This window comes from Molothrus aeneus, chromosome 27, assembly GCF_037042795.1.
Source record: "Molothrus aeneus isolate 106 chromosome 27, BPBGC_Maene_1.0, whole genome shotgun sequence".
Classification (NCBI taxonomy): Eukaryota; Metazoa; Chordata; class Aves; order Passeriformes; family Icteridae; genus Molothrus; species Molothrus aeneus.
In genome coordinates, this window is record NC_089672.1 from 793855 (window position 1) to 815569 (window position 21715).

Consider the following 21715-nt stretch of genomic DNA (forward strand, 5'->3'; position numbering starts at 1 on the left):
TCTCCATGGCAATCAAATAAAAACAACTAATTTTTACTACAGTTGGCTTAATTCCTCTTTTTTCTGTTTTTCTGGTGGAATTCTACATACTCCTGTTACAAACAACAAACATTTGTGGGCAACAGTGGATAGCAAGCAGGACCATTGCTGCTGGAATCCAGCATCCATGGCTTCTGTATGTCTGTGTTTTATCTGAAAGTTCTTGCAGTACAGGTAGTTGGTTCTCAATTTAGACACTTCAAACAACTTCCTTCAGTAGCGGAAGGGGCTGCGCTTCCTGCCCAGAGGCTCTTTCTGGAGAAACCTCTCTCTATGTAAAGAGAAAAATCTTTTATTCAGTGTGAAATTACCACCTTCTTGCTCAAACATCTCCCTCTTGTCAGAAATTCAGTTCTCATTAATATGTTGTCTTTAATGCATGTTCTGCAGTAAATCTGCTGGATGGATTTGGAGCCACCTGGTCTAGTGGAAGGTGACCCAGCCCATGGGGAACTGGATGGGCTTTAAGGTCCCTTCCAACCCAAACCATCCCATGATTCTATGATTCTGTGATAATCATGTCTCCAAACAGGATTTGAAGTACCTTGAGTGCATAAGCAGTATCTTTCCATTTCTATTTATTGAGAGAATATGATGAGATGAACTGTGAACTGTAAGTATTCTTCCTTAATTTCTTGAAGTTATGCTAGAACAGGTGATATTCCTGTAGCACTGAATTTGAGAAATTAAACTGTTACAGAATTAGCATTTCTCCTTTTTAAGATGCAATGAATTTTATCTGACTCCATCACTGATTTTTTTTTTTTTAATGTGGGGTGAGCAGGGAAGGGAAAGTTTCAACAGGTACAGTCTTTGAGGGACTCTAAAAATACCTTCCTCAACATGTATATATTGAAAAAACAGGAGATAGTGAGCAGTATATTTGTAACTAAATTTGCTGTATTTGTCCTGTTGAGAAAACAAGAAGTGCTAAAAACTGGCTCATACTTCTCTTTTCCTCTGAGATTTATGTTTAGTAATGAGAAAAACTTTCTTCTCCAGATAAAATGCAAATATTTCTATGATAAGTGTAGTTGTGTGGAATAATTATGTGCTGGTTTAGAACTTAAAATTAGATGGTTTTTCTTTTTTCACCTGAATTCTTACGATTTTTCTTAAATAACCTCCTTATGTTTTAAGAAGCAATGTATATTGATATGCTAAACATCTCTTTGCTAACTTAATTTGTATGAAAGTATGGGAATACATCTTTTGGGATGCCTTCAGTCTGGCAGTTGGTTGGCAGATGTGTCCACTGATGCCTGGAACCAAGGCCAGCATCCCTCTTGGAGGGGTGTGTGGAGCTCAACCAGCTGGGAGACACCAGCCTCGAGGGGGGAATTCCCCCTGAGCTGGTCCACTGAGGCTGCCACCTCAGTGACAGCTGGTGGGACAAAAGGGCAGCTTGCAAAGAGCCACAACATCTCACAAGTTGTTTAACCCAGGAGTTACCACATCTAAAACTGCACATTTTTCAGAGCAAGTACGTGATGTACCAGTAACTGCTTGGCCTCTTTGAACTTTGCTCTCAGTTTGTTGTAGTGCTCTCTCTGTCCCTTACTGAAAACTTAAATGACAAACAGAAGGGTCTTTAGGTCTTCATATTTAGTAAGGTCAGTGCATCCAACCAAGCACATGTGCCAGCAATGTTGTCACCTGGATCTAAACCAGCTGCACCAGGTGTGCTCTGCAGGGCAGCAAAGAGCTGATGACACAGGCAGATTTCCACATGGGGAATCACAGATTCCTGGGATATCCTGAGTGGGAAAGGACCCCCTCAGTGCATGCCACATGCAAGTCTTGCAGCCAAGACTGCACTGGTTGTATAAAATGAATGGGTTCTGTGTGAATTCTTGCAGTAGTGATGTCAGATGAAGCTTACAAAATTCACAGAAAGTTCACAGCAACTTGACACCGTGAGAACAGAGTGCAGGTCAATGGAGCCCCTAGGAAGAGAACACCAGAAATCCCTATTTTGTTGACAGTTGTTCAAACAGATCCATGCAGAAACTGTAATCAAATCTAAGGTTAAATATTAACTTGGTGGTAGCTGATAGGATAAAAATATAGCCGAAAGTTACCTTAGATTATTATAATGCTAAAAAACAGCCCCTCAGGGAAATTTGTCAGTGTGAATGAGGGTGTAATGAGCTGGATTAAGACATCAGATGCACATTAAGAATTACATGATGGAAGTGTGAGTGAACAATCACCCATTTCTGTGTCATTTTTCTGTGTTACCTGTTTGTATACAAGCCTGTGCTTGTTTCCCAGGTGTGCCAGCATTGTGAGGGCCCTGGCACCTTGTTCTGCAGGATGGTGATAAAAGCCAGTATCCTGACACAGCGTGTGGGTTGGCTCTTGCACACAGGGTGACAGAACCCAGCTTTAGGGACACCAGCAGCGTGAGGCAGTGAAGGAGAAACTCATCCAACTGCCAGTGCTTGTGAGCTTTTTATACATTGCAGGTTTTAATGTGACTCCAAAGGGTATTTTTTTGTTTTTAATCTGAGCGTTTAAGAAAATTTTCCATTTATATTCAGAGGACACAATGTTTAATAGAAAAACAGTACTTTCATTGAAAGGGAAATGAATCTGTTGCCCTGTCACACCAGGGGCATTTAGAATGACAAAAGTGCAACAAGAAAGGCGTTGTTCAGCAGGCAGGAAGCCGAGGAAACACGAGCCCTGCAGGATGCAAACCACGTCAATGTGGGCTCTGTGGTGTGGCTCGGTGTTGCAGGAGCAGGTGCGAGCGGATCCGGGAGCCTCGGGAGGTGGGACACGTCTGTGGGGCTGTGAGCACCACGGAGCCTCTTCATGTTTCAGAAGGGTGTACATCAAGGAAAAGCTCTTTCAGAAACATTTCTGATAAAAGCTGTGATAGAAGTAGATGCTTTAAGTCAGTTCACAGCAGTAAACAAGCTCTTGGGACAACCTGGCGTGATCTGCGTTGTTTAGCTTTGCCAAAAGTTCCTAGCTTAAAGTTGTCATCTATGCTATGAAACAAAAGCATTTCACAGAGGTTTTCTATCACATTTTCCTCAAAAGTTAGACTGATGTTACAGTTAACAGGGAAATAAAGTTAACACTTCAGAAAAACCCAGCAACTAATGCAGACCACAATCAAACCTCAAGTGTTAGTTCTTAAAATATTCTTGAAAATTGTTTCACAATTGGTTTTTACTGTTCAAACTGATGTCTCTGAAAACCTTTTGCTCCAAGTGTTCATTCATCTTTAGACATTGTACTTCATGTCTTCTCTGAGTTATGGCTTTGAAAATGTCTGAGCACAAGAATTGTCAAATTTTTCGTGTGGCCTGGGAAGAAGATCATGCACATGATCACAGTGTGATCATTCAGAGTTGTCTTTACTGGAGTTTTTCCCAATGTCTACTTCTGGAGTAGAGTACTTACAGCAGGGTGCCAGTACTTACTCCTCACTCTTAGAGAGGTTGTGACAGGTCTGTGGGACCAGCTGAGCATCTGAAGTCACTCAGCAGTTACTGTTCTTTGCTGAGGCTGGAAAAGTGGCATGAACAGAAGTTCAGCAGCAGCTGATCCTGAGAACTGCACAGAGGAGGGGACGCTAAGGGTGGAGAATGTGGTGTGAGCTATAACTCATTCAGAAATATTCTACAATATTGAAAGCATCTGATGTATAGCATCATGAAGACATTCATGTCCACTTGTGATAAAAAGCTTAAAATCTCTCAGGCCTAACTACACCTTTGTAGTTGATAAAACCATCATCAAGAAATAATTACAATTAAATTTGTATTTGTAGCACACAAAAATTCTAGAGTGCCTTTTGTTTTGAAAGATTTCTTACCATTGGAAAATTTGGAATCAGGGAATGGTTTGTGTTGGAAGAGATCTTAAAGCTCATCTTATTCCACATCTCTGCCATGGCAGGGACACCTCCCACTGTCCCAGGCTGCTCCCAGCCCTGTCCAGCCTGGCCTTGGGCACTGCCAGGGATGCAGGGGCAGCCCCAGCTGCTCTGGGCACCCTGTGCCAGGGCCTGCCCACCCTGCCAGGGAACAATTCCTGATTGCCAAGATCCCATCCAGCCCTGCCCTCTGGCACTGGGAGCCATTGCCTGGCTCCTGTCCCTGCAGGCCTTGTCCCCAGTCCCTCTGCAGCTCTCCTGGAGCCCCTTCAGGCCCTGCCAGGGGCTCTGGGGTGTCCCTGGAGCCTTCTCTTGTCCAGGTGAGCTCCCCCAGCTGTGCCAGGCTGGCTCCAGAGCAGAGGGGCTCCAGCCCTTGCAGCATCTCCGTGCCTCCTCTGGCCTGGCTCCAGCAGCTCCACGTCCTCCTGCTGCTGGTGCCCAGGGCTGGGGCAGCTCTGCAGGTGGGGTCTCACCTGAGCACAGGGGCACAGGGGCAGAATCCCCCCCTCCCCTGCTGCCCACGCTGGGGGCTCAGCCCAGCACAGGGGGGGTTTCTGGCTCAGTGCCCATTGCCAGGGCAGCCTGAGCCTCTCACCCACCAACACCCCAAGTCCTTCCCCCAGGGCTGCTCCTGATCCCTTCCCAGCCCAGACTGGGTTTGTGCTCGGGGTTGCCCTGAGCCAGGAGCAGGAGTTGTGCTTGGCCTTGGGTGAAGTTCATGAGATTGGCTCGGACCCACCTCTCCAGCCCATCTGTGCAGAGGTTCTGACTTTGCCAGGTGAGCCTTCTGAGCATTACCTGTTGCACACTGGGGAGCCTGAGTGCCAGCCAGGTGCTCAAGCAGAAGCTTTTGCTTAACAAAGCAAAGCTTTTAGCAGAGGCATTGCTTCAGTGTTGGGTTAGAGGTGTAAATGTCAGTAATAAATTTAACCCACCACTGCCAGCTGCTCTAATAATTGCTCTAATGAGAAGGAATAGAACAAATTGGGGAAGATTTCATAGGAACAAAGAGCTGCCAATAGTATGGAGGATTTTTAACTTAAATGCTATTAGGGAAGTCTTCCTAAACAGCTAAGAATTGAGCTACTGAGCCAGTTTTCTTCATTCACAAACTGCTAAAAATAGAGGAAAGAAGGAACAAACTTGTGAAAAGAAGGTGACAAAACCAAAGCAGACTACAACTGTGTCTGAGAGTGTACCTTGAGGCCTGGGTACATCCTGTTTGACATGACTGAGTAGGAGAGGTTGACACTTTCCTTGCAGGACAAATTGCTGTGTGAGGCTTTTGATTTCACATAAATTCATCATGATTTTTAACTTTTTTGCAACATTATTTTTCAACAATGTTTGATCAAGCTGTTGAACTTATGCAATGCTGGTTTATTTTGTGCATAATCACCTTACTCTGATTTTTCAAATACATATTTATGGGCTTTCATGTAGGGTTTTGTATTAGTCAGGCTTTTTTTTTTCTGGGTGCAAATGCTGTTATCAATGCTGGGCCAGATGATGACATGTTTAGATTATCTGCATTTTGTGAATTCCTGAAAATGTTACTTTGCTTTTACCTGTGAAATCATACATTAAGATTCAAAATTAAATTAAGTCTTCATTTCTGGTGAGATCCAGTTTTGTTCTTCCCATTCTTACTATAAGCATGGGCAGAAAAAAGAAAAAAAACCCCCAAATGTAAGTATTATTTATGCCTGGAAAATACCCATGATAATACAGGCAGGTGATTGACTGGCAGCAGGAAGGGGTGATAATCTTCAAGAGAACATACCTGAGTGCACAATGGACTAAAAAAAAATCTGCTATAAGAAATGCTTTATTAAATGATTGCTACTTCCCATAAGCTTTAAAATTAAGACATTTCCATCGTGGTGACAAACCCTGACTGTATGTGACTGAATTGTGCTCCAGTTAAATTTCTCTGTGGGATTTTCAGATGGCTCTTTCTAGAGCCCTTTGCAGATTCAATGGATGCTGCATTTCCTTCCTGTCTTGAATTGCTGTGTAAGGTGCCTGGGAGCTTTTAAAGTCACTGTTACTCAATAGGGTGGCAACATTTTATTAAGGAATAAGTATGTACACCTCGAGAAAATACATCCAGGTGAGAAATTCCTGCTGTCACTGTCATGGTTAGTTATCCTGAGGGATGTGCTTTGTGTCTCAGATTGGAAATGGTGAAGGTTAAAACATCAACTTCCCTGTAAGCTCTGAGTGCAGCTGCAATGGGTTTATGTTTAGTATTCAGACAGCAATGCCAGAATCCTACACTCAGATAAAAGATGTGACAGGAGGTGGGGAAAAAACTTCTCCTCTTGCACTTGGCCATCAAACTGCAGCAGGTGAGTGATGGAAAAATGCCAGGAAAGAACAGAAATATCCATGGAGACCCCCAAAAACTCCATCTCAGTGACAGAGGTGATAGATTCAGCTCTTGGTGTGCATTTGAGGTAGAATTTCTTGTATGATTATTGCAGTTAAGAAGATTACCGGCAGCTGTAAAATCCTGCTTGCACTCAGTTGTCTGAGAACATTAACATTTTCAGAAAAGAGCTCTGAAATCAGCTCTTCATTCTCCTGACATTCATCCCAAGGAAGATCTGACACCAAGGTCAGGTAGAAGAGTTGATTTGTTGGGGGTGTGTGCATTTTGGTGATAAAAGAGCAAATATAATTTCTTATTTGGCTATTTATGTAATCTAAATTCCCACAGAACCGGATACATTCCTGGTAGTTTGATGACCTGTGACAAAGCAGCCTAGTAATTAATTTCAAAATGCTGCAAACCCCAAGGCAGAGTCCTAAGAATGGGCAAATGTCCAGAGAAGCAGCAAGGTTTGGCTAAAGGGAAAGCATGTTTGTCTGATTTTTTACTTCTAACATGTCACTTTAATCCTCTCCAGAGACAATGGGACATTTTGTAAACAAGGATTTAAAAGAAGGATTCAGGGACACCTCCGAGCCCCTGCAGGGCCTGAAGGGGCTCCAGGAGAGCTGCAGAGGGACTGGGGACAAGGCCTGCAGGGACAGGAGCCAGGCAATGGCTCCCAGTGCCAGAGGGCAGGGCTGGATGGGATCTTGGCAATCAGGAATTGTTCCCTGGCAGGGTGGGCAGGCCCTGGCACAGGGTGCCCAGAGCAGCTGGGGCTGCCCCTGCATCCCTGGCAGTGCCCAAGGCCAGGCTGGACAGGGCTGGGAGCAGCCTGGGACAGTGGGAGGTGTTCCTGCCCAGGGATGTGGAATAAGATGAGCTTTAAGATCCCTTCCAACACAAACCATTCTGGGATTCGGTGATTCTATGGATTTTTCAGAACTGTATTTCCAGCCCCAGGCACTCCCACTTGACTTCTACAAAGCTCATGTTGCTTTTCGGAACACTCACAGTTGTTATTTATAGAAAAGCTTTTAAGGGAAGTCTCAGATGCTGTAACTGTGGGCTCATTCCAGAGAATCTAAAGCTCAGTTGATCAGCCTCTCACATTTTCTTACTTCAGGTAAAGCAAGATTTCAGAATTATTTAAGTAGTTTTTAAATAGTTTTTAATGTTTTTAATTATTTGCCTGCTGATGTTTGCTGTTAAAAACCTGACTGCAATATATCCATTTTTGTGATGGGTTTCCTTTTTCATCTCTTGCATTGACAGATGAATCTGGACTGCAAGATCCCTGTTAGGAAGGTAAGCTGGATGCTTTAGAGACTGTAAGCTGCCAGGAACTTTTTACTGTAAAAGAAGAAATTCTTCTCTGTGAGGGTGGGCAGGCCCTGGCACAGGGTGCCCAGAGCAACTGGGGCTGCCCCTGCATCCCTGGCAGTGCCCAAGGCCAGGTTGGACAGGGCTGGGAGCAGCCTGGCACAGTGGGAGGTGTCCCTGCCATGGCAGGGGTGGGATGGGATGGGTTTTAAGGGCCCCCCCAACCCAAACCATTCTGGGATTCAGTGACTCTGTAATGAAATGATGCACAGGTAGAGAGGAGAGTTAATAGCATTTTGCTGAATGTCCCTGACAGTGGGATACTGAAGATTCTCACTGCAATTAACACTTTTAAACTACTGAGAGATGTGGACTACATTATTATACTTCTATCATTAATAACTCCAGAAATTGTGTTGATGTTGCTCAGATTTAAGTGAAGGGATTCATCAAAGTGAGAGGAGCATAGAACCATAGAGAATCCTGAGCTGGATCCCACAGGGATCATTGATCCCAGCCCCTGTCCCTGCCCAGCCACCCCAAGAACCCCACCCTGAGCAGCCCTGGGAGCTCCTGGAGCTCTGGCAGCCTTGGCACCATTCCCTGGGGAGCCTGGGCAGTGCCCAGCAGCCTCGGGGGGCAGAACCTTGCCCTGAGCTCCATGCCAAGCCCTGACAGGAGGGTCCTGGTTCATTTGCATGTCCACACTGACAGTGAGAGGTTGGGATGTCCCACCAAAGGAGAGTCCTCCTGTCTATAAGTGAAGTGCTACATATGCTCAGTGATTCTATGTGCCATTGACTCCTCTGTCCCGTTTTTTATTGCCTATGTGGAAAACCAAAGAATTTATTGTAGCACATAAATTTGTACAGTGCATGACTCAAGCCCTCTCCCATCCTGTTTGCCCAGTTGTTGTTTGATATGCAGCAGGAAAGGCCATTTACATGTAATTACTTTTTTTTCATTAAGAGTTGCAATTTTCTTGACTGTGCAATGAGAGCATTGGCTTTCTTGATCAATATCAAATAAGCAAACATCAAAATCCTGCAGTTGCTCATGTTACATATGACGAAAGGGAACCCAGTTTGAGATAAATTAAAATTGCAGTAGCCAGTCTTGCCTGAAACCTCTGGGACTCGGGGCAGGAGGTTGATGAAGAAGGCTTCAGCTTGGACACCAGATTCTTGGTTTCGTATTTTCAAAGGCACTGGCTACTGTAGCTTTAGATGAGGTTTTGCAATATAAGCTTAATTTCTGTGTATGGTGATGAACTTCTAAATAACTTAGAATTCCATCTTCCATAGTGTGTGGGAAGAACTGCAGATTTCTGTGTATTTCCTCCATATAGCTGCCTTCATTTCAGTTGAGTTGTTACCATTTTATCTCCTTCTTCTCCTGGCATGGTTTAAAACTGATGGTTTTGAGGGGAAAAAACCCATAATCCGGGCACCTGAAATCTTAAAAGAATACATTTGATGCACACAGTAAAAAGAAGAGAGACAGGTAGAAAAGCAGAGGGTGAAGGAGGTGGAAAAAATTACAAACAAGAAATGCTGCATAGTAATCATATTGCATGTATGAAATAATGCTCATATGATTGCAATTTTTACCTGTAATAAATCCTGGGTTAGTCTGATATCTTGCATTTTAAACAGTCCATTGCAGGTAGTTTTGTTGTACTATAATTCTCCAAAATTGTACAACTAATGACAGGACAAGAGGAAACAGCCTCAAATTGCAGCAGGGGAGGTCTGGGTTAGATCCAGGGGAAAGCTTCATGGAAATGTGGTCAGCACTGGCACAGGCTGCCCTGGGCAGTGCTGGAGTCACCATGCCTGCAAGTGTGGCTGGGGCACTTGGGGACATGGGTTGGTGGTGAACATGGGGGTGGTGCTGGGCTGATGGTTGTGCCTGATGATCCTGGAGGTCTTTTCCCACCTTAATGATTCTGTGATTCCATAACCATTACAGAAATTGCAGCGTTGTGTAAGAGTTGAGTTGCCTGTAGCAACAGTTCCTTTCCTTCTGTTATGTTTCCTTCCCTCCCACTCCTTGCTCTAGAAGAAACTCTTCCCACAGCAAAACATATAGAGAGATGTAATAAAGAAAAAAAAAAGAAATAAATCCCACACACACTCTGGTATCATGTGTATCGTTTAAACATTTTGTCACTTTAGATTTCTGCCCTCTGGCCTGAAGTGCCTGAAGCTGCCAGGTTTTGCTGTGTGGGTTTGGGGTTTCCCCCCCAGCCTTTGGAGCAGGAATCCTGGGCTCCAGGGGCTGCTGGGACCTGTTTGTACAGTGAGGTGCAGACATGGCTTCATTCTCACTGGTTTGGAATGAAGCTAGCCGAGCTGTAACACAGCTTTGGTGCTGTCATAGTGCTACTGGAAAAGGAGTGCAATGGAGAGAACCAGAGCTGGACACTTGGGTTCTTGGGTGTGACACCAGCAGACAGCAAGAGAACTGCCACAGGCTTCAGCTTCATGTATTTGTTAAAGGCTGGGAGAGCTGGGGCTGCTCACCTGGACAAGAGAAGGCTCCAGGGACACCCCAGAGCCCCTGGCAGGGCCTGAAGGGGCTCCAGGAGAGCTGCAGAGGGACTGGGGACAAGGCCTGCAGGGACAGGAGCCAAGCAATGGCTCCCAGTGCCAGAGGGCAGGGCTGGATGGGATCTTGGCAATCAGGAATTGTTCCCTGGCAGGGTGGGCAGGCCCTGGCACAGGGTGCCCAGAGCAGCTGGGGCTGCCCCTGCATCCCTGGCAGTGCCCAAGGCCAGGCTGGACAGGGCTGGGAGCAGCCTGGGACAGTGGGAGGTGTCCCTGCCACGGCAGGGGTGGGACTGAATAATCTTTTAAGGGTCCCTCCCAACCCAAATCATTGTGGAATTCAGTGATTCTTCATTTAAAGTTCTGTTTCAAATCACTCTTCACATTCCTTCAGGCTTTTTGGAGTATTTTGAATGGCTTTTTAGAACTTACTGAAAAGCATTGTTTCTGCATTGTTTATTGTGAAATGAAGCTGTTTTTTCTTTAAGTACATTTCTGGGGGGTGTAAAGAAGATTCTGTTTAGATATTATGGGATAAAGGTCATAGGCCATACAAAAATATATTGGAGAGGGATGTATTTCAAAGCTTCCATGGATGTTTACATAGATGCATTGTTTTATAGAATCAGAATCCCAGAATGGCTGGGATGGAAGGGACCTTAAAGCTCATCCAGTTCCACCCCCTGGACAGGGACACCTTCCACTGTCCCAGGGTGCTCCAAGCCCCATCCAACCTGGCCTTGGGATCCAGGGGCAGCCCCAGCTGCTCTGGGCACCCTGAGCCAGGGCCTGCCCACCCTCATAACCAAATATATTTCTTCCTAATATCCCATCAAAACCCACCCTCGTTCAGTTTAAAGCCTTTCCCCCTTGTCCCATCACTACATGACCACTGTATGAACTAACCCAGTGCAGCATGTCCTGAGCTCTGCTGGAGCTGGGGCTGTCCCCCTGTACACTCAGTGCTGCCATAACCTCATGCCTTGATTGTGATCTTTGCTTTGCCATCCAGTTATCATCCTCTGTTAGTGGTAAACCAGAAAGATTAGGAAGTGTTAAAATATCCTGAGCACTTTATATCCTGACCTAAGTCATATCAAAAGAGGATGAAAAGGTTAATCTGCTGCAAAAATATTTCCTCATTAGAAATTAGCAAGTAAAGCCATTGGATACTGCCACAAGTGCTGCTAGTAATGGGAGCCAAGTTATGATGCCAGATACTGAAGACTTAACTGATGGAGCAGTCCCCACTCAGGGCAAGTGGCACAGCTGGCTGAAAAAACCAACCAAATGTGGGACAAGCCTCTGTGTGCTGCACACAACCCACAGCACAGACACTGCAGCCAAGGCCTGCTGTGTCCCCATGAAACAGCTGCCCTGACATGGGGGCTGGGTGTCACCAACTTGCCTGTTCAGCTGCAGCTGAGCATCTTCCACTTGTCCCTTGAGCGTGCCCAGGCTCTGCTTTCATGCTGGGGCAGAGATTCGGGCATTGTTATTTGCTCTGCACAGGATTAGAGAAAATACCTCTTCTGTCAGCCCTGTTCCATGGGGCTGCTGGGGACAGAGGGGAATGGCTCCTGGAGGCACCAGAGTGGCTCCTGGTGATGCAGAGAGGGATAAGGTGTACAGGAGTGCCTGAACCAGTGCTGGACACGGCCCCTCACAGAAGGAGGAGCTTAAGGCACCATCTGAAGCTTATTCAGGGTGAAAGAGGCTTTCAAATGATCCTCTCTGCAAATGAACCAACAATTACCTGCAGAGCTGCCTTCTACTCTGTGCCCCCAACAGCAGGAGGACGTGGAGCTGCTGGAGCCAGGCCAGAGGAGGCACGGAGATGCTGCAAGGGCTGGAGCCCCTCTGCTCTGGAGCCAGCCTGGCAGAGCTGGGGGTGCTCACCTGGACAAGAGAAGGCTCCAGGGACACCCCCGAGCCCCTGGCAGGGCCTGAAGGGGCTCCAGGAGAGCTGCAGAGGGACTGGGGACAAGGCCTGCAGGGACAGGAGCCAGGCAATGGCTCCCAGTGCCAGAGGGCAGGGCTGGATGGGATCTTGGCAATCAGAAATTGTTCCCTGGCAGGGTGGGCAGGCCCTGGCACAGGGTGCCCAGAGCAGCTGGGGCTGCCCCTGCATCCCTGGCAGTGCCCAAGGCCAGGCTGGACAGGGCTTGGAGCTCTCATGGCAGAGGCTTAGAAAGGGATGTTACTCAAGGTCTCTTCCAACACCAATCATTCTGCAATTCTGTGATTCTGTATTTCTGGGTCGAAATAAAAATCTTTGCTGTGATAAAGCATGTTTGAACTCAGTGATGTTCCCTTTAAATGCTGGAGATTGGATGTCAAAGACATGTCTGCTTTTATGATTTATTTCCATTTTCTGGTTCCCCTTTTTGAAAAGAACCAGAAAATGAAATGCAGGGCAGACTCCTCGGGCTGGAAGGTACATTTCTGTTGAATCCAATGGTATTGTCCAAGAGGACTGAAAGTGGTTGAGTTGCCAAAAGAGAGCCTGTGGATTTGGGATTGCTAATGCCCAGATCCTGCTGAGACGACAGGAGATGGGTTTTTTGTACAAAATGTGTGCTGTTCCTGATGAATATTGTTGCCCATCTCTCCACCTCCGAACTCTGCTCCTTTGGATAACTTGGATTTTGGCAGGAATGGCACTGCTCAGTAACTTGCTCTGTAGGATGTTGAGCCTCGCTCTCCCTGGCCCAAATGGAAGATGTCAGGAGGAAAACGGGCGAGTAGGCAAAGCCTCAGCCTAGAATGTGAGGCAGATGTTCCCATCCTATTCCCATTTACTCAGTGACTTGGGAAGGGCTGCACAGTCCCAGTGTTTTGGCTCTGTAGCTTTGGGAGGTACCTGGACACGTGGGTTCAGCTGCACCCACCGAGCTGGGCGATGCCTTTGCTGCCCTGGAGAAGGGAGAAGGCAGTGCTGAGGTTCTGTGAGTTAAAGGCTCAGGCTCTGGCTGGGTGGCATGCCCCACGATGGAAAGGGGACACCAGCTCAGGCAGAAGCACGTGGGAATCTCTGCTGGCTGTGCAGCAGGATGGGAAAAGCCCATTTAGTGCATCTGAAGTGCACATCTGGAGTGGCTCCCTGTGAGTGACACCGAGTTCTTCAGCCATGGTCGTGTCTGTAACAACGGCCGGATGTGGCAAAACCCAAAACCACAAAACATTTCTGTTTGTCACAGGGAGCCTAGTGCAGATCCTGGGAGTGCAGCACAGAGCTGTAAGGATGAACTCACGTGTTTATTCTCCAGCCTGAACAGACCAGGTTTCTAAGGATCCATCCCTACAAATACAGGGAATAATGCAAGGAGTGCTCCTGGGGAAACATGCCCCAAGAATCCTATGAACAGTCTGGCTTGAATGGCTTGGGAAAGTTGTTTGTGTATGGAAAAATATAACCAGGATCTGAAAGTACCTGCTAGTTTGGATTAGTTTTCTTCTACACTGCCTTTGCCCTTGAAATGCAAATGTTTTCTGAAGGCTTAATGTCCACCATTTCATTAATTTTTTTTTAAGTACATCTAAAAAGATCCCAAGACCCCTGAATGAATCTGGTGTTTGCCTACAACTGCATTTTCTTCTTTTTCACCGTTTTGCTCAGAATATTGGAAATGCTGAACATTAGTGCAGAACTGGTGTCTGGTTTTGTGGCTGGGATGATGAGCTGAAGAGATGGTTATTCCCTCCCCACTCGTGTGGATGCTGCAGGATACAGATAAGCTGCTTCTCTTTGACATCAGTACTCATTTAGAGCTTTCTGTGCCATTGTCTGTCCCAACCCGCAGTGCCTCTGGATTGTCACCCCCAGAGGAACAGTGAAGAGTGGCCTGGATCAACCTGCTCTGAGGCTCACAGAGTCGATGTTGAGACAAGATTACGCCTGGGGATCCCTGGTCCCAGCTCCTCCTCCCCTGGGACTCAGTCCCCCTGGAGAGCTGTTGCCACCAGAGGCACCCACTCCATTGTCACTGCTCTGGCCAGGCCAGCAGTGGTGACAGCAGCTGTCCCTGTTTGCAGGGGGGTACTGATTCCCCCACAGAGCCACAGGGAACAGGATCTGGTGAGCTCCAGTTCCCTGCTAGGGAGGGTGTGTGACTGTGCCCTCAAAGGGCAGAAGTTGCTCTCAGTGTTGTCAAATAATGAGTCATTTCTGATGGAGGTTTGAGGGCACAGGCGGCGCCAGTGCAGGGACCGCCCGGGCGCTGCATCACAGCCTCGGCAGCAGAGAAATCAGGAAATCAGCCCCGGCTCTGCCTGGGAGCTGCTCTCGGGCGTAGTGCTCGGCTCTGTGTAGGACAGAGACTCCCCAGGAGTTCAGGGATCTAAGCCCAGGATCAGCTGTGAGCTTCCCTGGCGTCGCAGTCCCCGGCCCCACATGGGCACCGCTGAGGTAAGAGCCAGGCCCGAGGGGCGCTGAGGGCAGGTGAGGCGTCCATCCTGCTGTCCCCTCGGGCACAGGGAGGGATGGGCACGGTGCTGAGCCTGGTGGGCAGGGGGGAATGCCCAGGTGTCCCCCGTTTTCCAGCAGGGGAGCTGCAGCTGCCCTCTGTCCGAGTGACACCAGTGCCACTCCGGGGGGGAGAGCCCAGCGCGGCTCCATCGCAGCCAGGTCCCCTCCTGTCACAGCCCTGGCACCTCCTCGCCTGGGGTAACTCTGTGCACTGGGAATAAGCTTGAGCTCTCCAGTCCAGGGTTGGGACAGCTTTACCAACACCCACTATGTTTCTGTGCTTCTCAACCTCATTCCAATTACTCAGGTTTACCAATTCATAAAAGTACAGAACAGCCCCAAAACAAAGAAGGGAGCAAATATCTCCTCTCAGGCTTTCTGCCTGCACACTCTGCTTGTGGGAGCATTCATTCCAGTGATGGGAATTTCATGGATCAAACACCTCCAGGAAAAAAGAGCTGCTTTAGGACCAGGCATGTGAGTGTCACCAGGAGGGAGGTGATTCACTGCTATCCCTGCTGGTGCCTGGGTGAGGCACTGGCTAGTGTCCAGGCTCTGCTGGCAGCAGGTGTCCATTGGGGGTGTGTGTCCATCACCCTGAGCCCCAGGGCTGGCTGAGGAGAAGCTCTTCCCTTTGGTACTCGAGTGGAGGATCTGTCCTTTCCCAGCATCAACTGCTGTCTGTCTGCATACAGGGGCAGGACTGACCAAACAGTTGCTGCTTTTCACCCAAAATTTCTGTCCTTGAGCAGCAGAAAATGAAGGAGAGTTGTCAGAGCTGCCATCAGCCCTCCTGGCTCACCCAGCACAGCCCTCCTTGGACAGGATGTACCTTGGCACGGGTATGGAGCAGACCCTGTTCTGAAGCTCTGTGTTCATGTGGTCCTCAGCATCCTGGAAGTGATCTGAGCTGCACCCAGTCATGGCAGCCTCTGGCTGTGCCAGCTGGGGAGCAGCTCACAGTGGCTGCCTGTGCAGCCCCAACTTCACCGAGACAACACGTGTGCCATGGATGGGCTGCAAGGCGAGGGGATGGCTTCTGCCAGAGACGAAACTGCTGCCTTCCAACGCTAATCTTGTAGCAGCTGCAATTGTCCCTGTTTTGTTGTTGTGGATATGGGCTGGCAGGATCAGACAGTCCTTAGATCCACACTGCCACAGAGAACAGTTTACAGCAGTGATGCAGAGCAGTGATTGTGACTCACCTTCCAAAGAGCAAAGTCATCTCTGCTCCAAGGAGCTCATCCCACAGTGTGGGCAGCAGGGGAGGGGGGGATTCTGCCCCTCTGCTGTGCTCTGATTAGACCCCAGCTGCAGAGCTGCCTCCAGTTCTGAGACCCCCAGCATCAGGAGGATGTGAAGCTGCTGGAGCCAGGCCAGAGGCGGCCACAAATGTGCTCCAAGTGCTGGAGCCCCTCTGCTCTGGAGCCAGCCTGGCACAGCTGGGGGTGCTCACCTGGACAAGAGAAGGCTCCAGGGACACCCCCGAGCCCCTGGCAGGGCCTGAAGGGGCTCCAGGAGAGCTGCAGAGGGACTGGGGACAAGGCCTGCAGGGACAGGAGCCAGGCAATGGCTCCCAGTGCCAGAGGGCAGGGCTGGATGGGATCTTGGCAATCAGGAATTGTTCCCTGGCAGGGTGGGCAGGCCCTGGCACAGGGTGCCCAGAGCAGCTGGGGCTGCCCCTGCATCCCTGGCAGTGCCCAAGGCCAGGCTGGACAGGGCTGGGAGCAGCCTGGGACAGTGGGAGGTGTCCCTGCAGGGGACTCCTGGCAGGGAGTTGAATTAGATGGGTTTTAAGGTCCCTCTCAAACCATACCATTCCCTGATTCTACAATCCTCCCAAGGAGGTGACAGTGGGGATGAAGGATGAAAAGACCCACAATTTTAAATTGCAAAGCTGTCATATGCATCCCAGCATGACCAGCTGGTGTCAGGGTAGCACAGGGACATTGTGCAATGATCCCACAGCCAGTGCATATGACAGTCCCACCTCAGCCCAGCCTGGCCTGTGTCGCCAGTGCCAGGCAGCACCCGCACCAGCCCTGCTGCTTTCCACGTCAGCAGGGCCATGGCTGCTGCCTCTGGTGACTCGGAGCTCCCGAAAGAGGAGGTGAAAAAGCAAGTTCCTGGTAAAACCACATTACTCCCACACAGCTGTGGTGCTGGCCTCCTGCTGTGCCGGCAGAGCTGCTGAGAGCTGGGGCCCCTCCTTGGTGGCAGAGAGCAGGAGTGCTGATCCTGCTCCCGTCCGTGTGTGGGGCAGGAGCGTCCCCAGGACACAGCTGGCACAGGTAGAGTTTTCCTCCATCCCGTGGTGCCAGGCTGTATGAGGGACAGGAGCTGCACTGGCTGGGGGAGTCTGTGGGACAGCAGCCGTGACCTGGGACAAGCCAGCTCAGCTCTGTCCCTCCACAGCCGCTTTGGTTTCTTCTGCAGGTGGCAGCAGGAGAGGACAGGGAGTCCCTGATGCGCTGACGGTTGGCCATGTCTGGGGTGAGCGGGGCAGCACAGGGACACCAGCGATGCCAGCTGACACCGGGGGGACTCCACGGTGCCCCCCGGCACCGAACTGGGGTGGAGGAGGGCTCGTGCCCAGTGCCCCTGGTCCCCAGACAGGGTTTCAGAGGGTCCTTGGGGCTGGCCCTGGTGCCGGGGGGAAGCAGAGGGGTCCGGCTCTCACTGTCCCCACCGACACTGTTTGTCCTTGCAGAAGCACTGGCCCCCCGGGACGCAGTGTGTCACCAAGCATGACCACAGCAAGCCCAAGCCTCGGGAGCTGGCCTTCCGCAAGGGGGACATGGTCACCATCATCGAGGCCGTGGAGGTGAGACCTGCGGCTGCTCGGGGACGCTCTGCTCAGCTGCCAGAGCCAGTCCCTCCCCTCCCAGAGGGATCCGCCCTTCCTTGCCCCGCTCTGAGACCCTCTCGTCCCCAGGGCAAAGGCTGGTACCGCGCCAGGCACAACGAGACGGGGCAGGAGGGGCTGCTGGCAGCCAGCGCCCTGCGGGAGCGCGGGGCCATCCGCGCCGACCCCAAACTCAGCCTGATGCCGTGAGTACAGCTGGGGTGACTGGGGGCCGGGGGACCCCGCTGAGCCCCTGCGAGCTGCACAGCAGATGAGTCCAGCGTGTTCCCCCCATCCATGTTTTGGGGGCTCAGCTGGGGACAGAGCATCCTGTGGCCATGCCCTGGCCATGGAGGGATTTGCTGGGGCCAGTACCTGGCTTTAAGGGCCCCTAATTGTGCCAAGCCCGTGGAGAGAGGTTTCATGCGGTAGGGTCTGTGCAGCTTTGGCAGGGGCTCTGCTTTCCCCATCTTGCCGCTGCCCCTGGCTCAGCCCCCTCTCCAATGCCCCTGTCCTCAGCTGGTTCCACGGGAAGATCTCAGGGCTGGAGGCGGTGCAGGAGCTGCAGCCCCCCGAGGATGGGCTGTTCCTGGTGCGTGAGTCTGTGCGGCACCCCGGGGACTACGTGCTGTGTGTGAGCTTTGGCAAGGAGGTGATCCACTACCGCGTGGTGCACGAGGAGAATACGCTCAGCATCGACAGCCAGCAGTACTTCTCCAACCTCATTGACATGATTGAGGTGAGACCCCCGGGCAGAGGGTCCCACCAGTGCCAGAGCAGGGCAAGGACCTCAGGGGCTCACACAGAGGCAGGTCCTTGTCCTGTTCTGTGTGGTTTTCACTGGTGTTTTACTTGGTGTAATTCTCAATCCCCTTCAAAGGTTCGTGGTTCCCACTCAGTTTGGGGTGCAGTGGGTAGATCTGGGATATCCCAAGGATGTCTCTGCAAACCAGCTGTGCCAGCTGCAGTCACAGTCCCCAGCCAAAGGCCTCATTTTACCCCTATCCCTGCTTATTCAGTGCTTCACGTAGCAGGAAGACCCTGGTGGCCTCTGCCTCCCCTGGACTTCGAGGCATTTTTCTGTGTCTCCTTCCACTCAAAGCCCCCTCTCACCTGCTGACCCCACAGGGCTCCCAGGCTGTTGTGTGAGCTCTCACCCCTCCAGTGAGTTTTTCCTGGTGGTCCTTCCCTCACCCTGTCTCCTCTCCAGGGAGTTGCACTCCTGGTTTCTTTTTAGACACAACTTTTGGGTGGCTCCTTTCCTTTCTCAGCTGCCCTAGCCCCACTTTAAAACTCCAAAGGTTGTCCTGTCCCATCCCATCCTGTCCCATCCTGCCCCATCCTGTCTGGCTGCTTCCTCTCCCATCGTCTCTGCCAACTGCCCTCAGCTGCTGCAGACCCTGCCAGGGGTTCAACCACACCAGTAGCACCCCACATCCCCTGTGGTCCATCGTGGTGTTCCTCTGGCTGTGCCTGGAGGGGAGCAAGGCTGAGACATGGGCTGCCCTCGAGGGTGGCGATGGTGCAGTCTTGTGGAGCATCCCAAAGCTGTTCCCTGGACACCCCGACCCTGAGGGTAAGAGCTGGCATCACCTCCACCTGTTCATCCCTTGGCAGCATTACATGAAGGAGCAGGGAGCCATCTGCACCAAGCTGGTGAAGCCCAAAACAAAATCTGGGATGAAGTCAGCTGAGGAGGAGTTGGCCAAAGGTAGGGGATGGTGGGAGGGGGCTGTGGTCTGCATTTTAAGGCCCCACTGGTGGCCCCTGCTAACCTGCCCTTGTGCCCATGCCCAGCTGGCTGGTTGCTGAACCTGAAGCACCTCACACTGGGAGAACGCATTGGGCAAGGCGAGTTCGGAGGTAGGTGAGAGGGTGGGGCTGGAGGTTCCCCAGATGGCACTGCCTGATCCCCTCCCCATCTCATGGCATGGGGGGCTCAGCCTGGAGTGCAGGAGGCCGGGTGTGGGGCTCAGCCTGACTCTCCCGTGCTCTCCCAGATGTCCTGCAGGGCGAGTACTTGGGGCAGAGGGTGGCTGTGAAGAACATCAAGTGTGATGTGACTGCCCAGGCCTTCCTCGCTGAAACAGCTGCCATGACGTGAGTGCTCCATGCAGTCATGGCCCAACCCTGCCTGTGGCCCGGGATGAGCAGGTACCTCCTTGACTCAGATCCCCTCCATTCCAGGAAGGTCCGGCACAAAAACCTGGTGTGTTTGCTGGGAGTGATCCTGCACAATGGCCTCTACATTGTCATGGAGTTCATGAGCAAGGTGAGAGCACCAGGCTGCTCCTCAGCCAGTGGGACCCATCACCACTTAGATTTGGGAACAATATCCTTGCCTGGGGGCTGAGTCATCACAGATGCCAGGCACTGCAACACCTGCAGAAGGCAAAGTCTCCTGGCAGCCCCATCCTGTTGGTCCTGACTCATTTTATCCTCCTCTGTCAGGGCAACCTGGTGAACTTCCTGCGCACGCGGGGCCGGGCGCTCGTCCCGACCCAGCAGCTCCTCCTGTTCGCTCTGTAAGTTCCCCTCCTCCTCCTCTGGGCTGGGACCAGGGCTCTGCCTGCCCCTGTGCAGCCCCGGGGAACGCTCGGTGACACGGCTCTGTCTTACTCGGTTGTGGCAGGGATGTGGCTCAAGGCATGGACTACCTTGAGTCCAAGAAGTTGGTGCACCGGGACCTGGCTGCCCGCAACATCCTCATCTCTGAGGAGAACGTGGCCAAAGTGAGCGACTTCGGCTTGGCCCGGGTCAACCCCAAGGGTGCAGATGCCACATTGCTCCCTGTGAAGTGGACGGCACCAGAGGCCCTGAAACACAATGTGAGGGACAGTGAGAGGGACAGGGCTGGCCAGGGCATCCTTCCAAAGCATCTCACGCCCTTGGGTTGCCCCTGCTTGTTCCCATTCCCACTGACCCACCCCTGCCCCATGGTGGCCTCTGGCACAGCCAGCCTTGCATCTCCCAAAATTCTGCCTCTGTCCTGAGCAGGCGTGCAGTGGGAATTGGGGCAGGATGATGGGACTGGGGGGTGTTCACACCCTGGGGAGCTCAGGGGGGGCAGGGGGCAGTCACTGTCCTCTGTCCTGCCCTTGGGAAGCAACGGGGACCCAGCACAGCCCTCAGCTGGCTTCAGCATCCCCTCTCCTGCCGCCACAGAAATTCTCCTCCAAGTCAGACGTGTGGAGCTACGGGATCCTCCTGTGGGAAACCTTTTCCTTTGGACGAGCACCCTACCCCAAGCTGGTGAGCACTGTGCCAGGGACCACCACAGGTTACACCCCACTGGCACTGATGGGACAGGGACATCCCACTGCTCCCTGAGCAGAGCAGGAAAGGGGGTTGCCAACTGGCTTCTCCATCCTGGCAGGCCCTGAAGGAGGTGACGGAGCTGCTGGAGCAGGGGTACCGCATGGACCCCCCCGAGGGCTGCCCGCCCACCGTCTATGCCCTGATGAAGAGCTGCTGGGAGCTGGAGCCAGGCAAGCGCCCGTCCTTCAAGAAACTCACAGAGAAGCTGCAGAAGGAGCTGAAGCACCTGAGGGACATTTAACCCCCATCCTGCTACCGGGACACAGGACCTGAAGCCCCTAGACCCTCCAGGGTTGGGAGTGGCAGGGCAATAGAGGCCAGGAACAGGAAGGCCTGTGGTGCTGCTCTCTCCCTGTGGAGATAGGGCAGCAGCCTCCCTCCATCCCGGCATGGTCCTTCTACCCACCACACAGCCCAGAGAAAGTTGCCATGGGATTGATCTCCCCTGGCCCACCACAGTGGGGAGCACAGACCCCAAGGCAGCCAAGCCCACACCCCTGTGCTCAGCCCCAGGAGCAGATGCTGCATGTGGGGTCCCTTCAAGCTGCGACTCCCAGTGATGGGAGACAGGACTGGACATCTCCACTCACTGGAGGATGAGACCCCACCCTGACTCAGCCCTGCCCCAGCGCTCAGCCCTACACGGGGATGCTGGCACAGCCAGATAAACAACATGGATTTGGGCTTTTTGATTAAACCAAAGAATCTAGTTCAACAGCATCTTTAAGCCTCTGGAGTGAAATTAGGCCTATCTCTCACTTGGGGCCTGACAAAGCCCAGTGAAAGGCTTTGGGGGGGCCAGGAGCTCTGGCCCTTGGAACCCCCCATGTCATCCAGCCCCTCTCCCATCGGGGCTCTGTGCAGCAGGGGATTATGCTTTAATCAGACCCTGTATGGGAATTGC

At 51.3% G+C, this 21715-nt stretch overlaps 1 protein-coding gene across 2 annotated transcripts; it reads left to right on the forward strand.

Moving 5' to 3' along the window:
* The first annotated feature begins 596 nt into the window (after positions 1-596).
* On the forward strand, positions 597-21531 carry MATK (megakaryocyte-associated tyrosine kinase). Of its 2 annotated transcripts, XM_066566265.1 has the most exons (13): positions 597-652; positions 7584-7616; positions 17359-17472; positions 17584-17699; positions 18013-18232; positions 19111-19204; positions 19291-19356; positions 19494-19593; positions 19681-19765; positions 19945-20018; positions 20126-20321; positions 20659-20745; positions 20870-21531. In XM_066566265.1, the coding sequence occupies exons 2-13, from the start codon at positions 7584-7586 to the stop codon at positions 21050-21052; spliced, it is 1368 nt and encodes a 455-aa protein (XP_066422362.1). In that variant the 5' UTR covers positions 597-652; the 3' UTR covers positions 21053-21531. The 2 variants fall into 2 exon arrangements, with proteins under 2 accessions (XP_066422362.1, XP_066422363.1); XM_066566266.1 differs by lacking the exons at positions 597-652; positions 7584-7616 and adding an exon at positions 14480-14588.
* Positions 21532-21715: the final 184 nt, after the last annotated feature.

Bases quoted from the DNA above. Each gene is read 5' to 3' on its own strand.
- MATK (XM_066566265.1), top strand. From the start codon at position 7,584: ATGAATCTGGACTGCAAGATCCCTGTTAGGAAG. The intron at 18,233-19,110 runs GTGAGACCCCCG...ATCCCTTGGCAG, and splicing joins ACCTCATTGACATGATTGAG to CATTACATGAAGGAGCAGGG. The intron at 19,594-19,680 runs GTGAGTGCTCCA...CCTCCATTCCAG, and splicing joins GCTGAAACAGCTGCCATGAC to GAAGGTCCGGCACAAAAACC.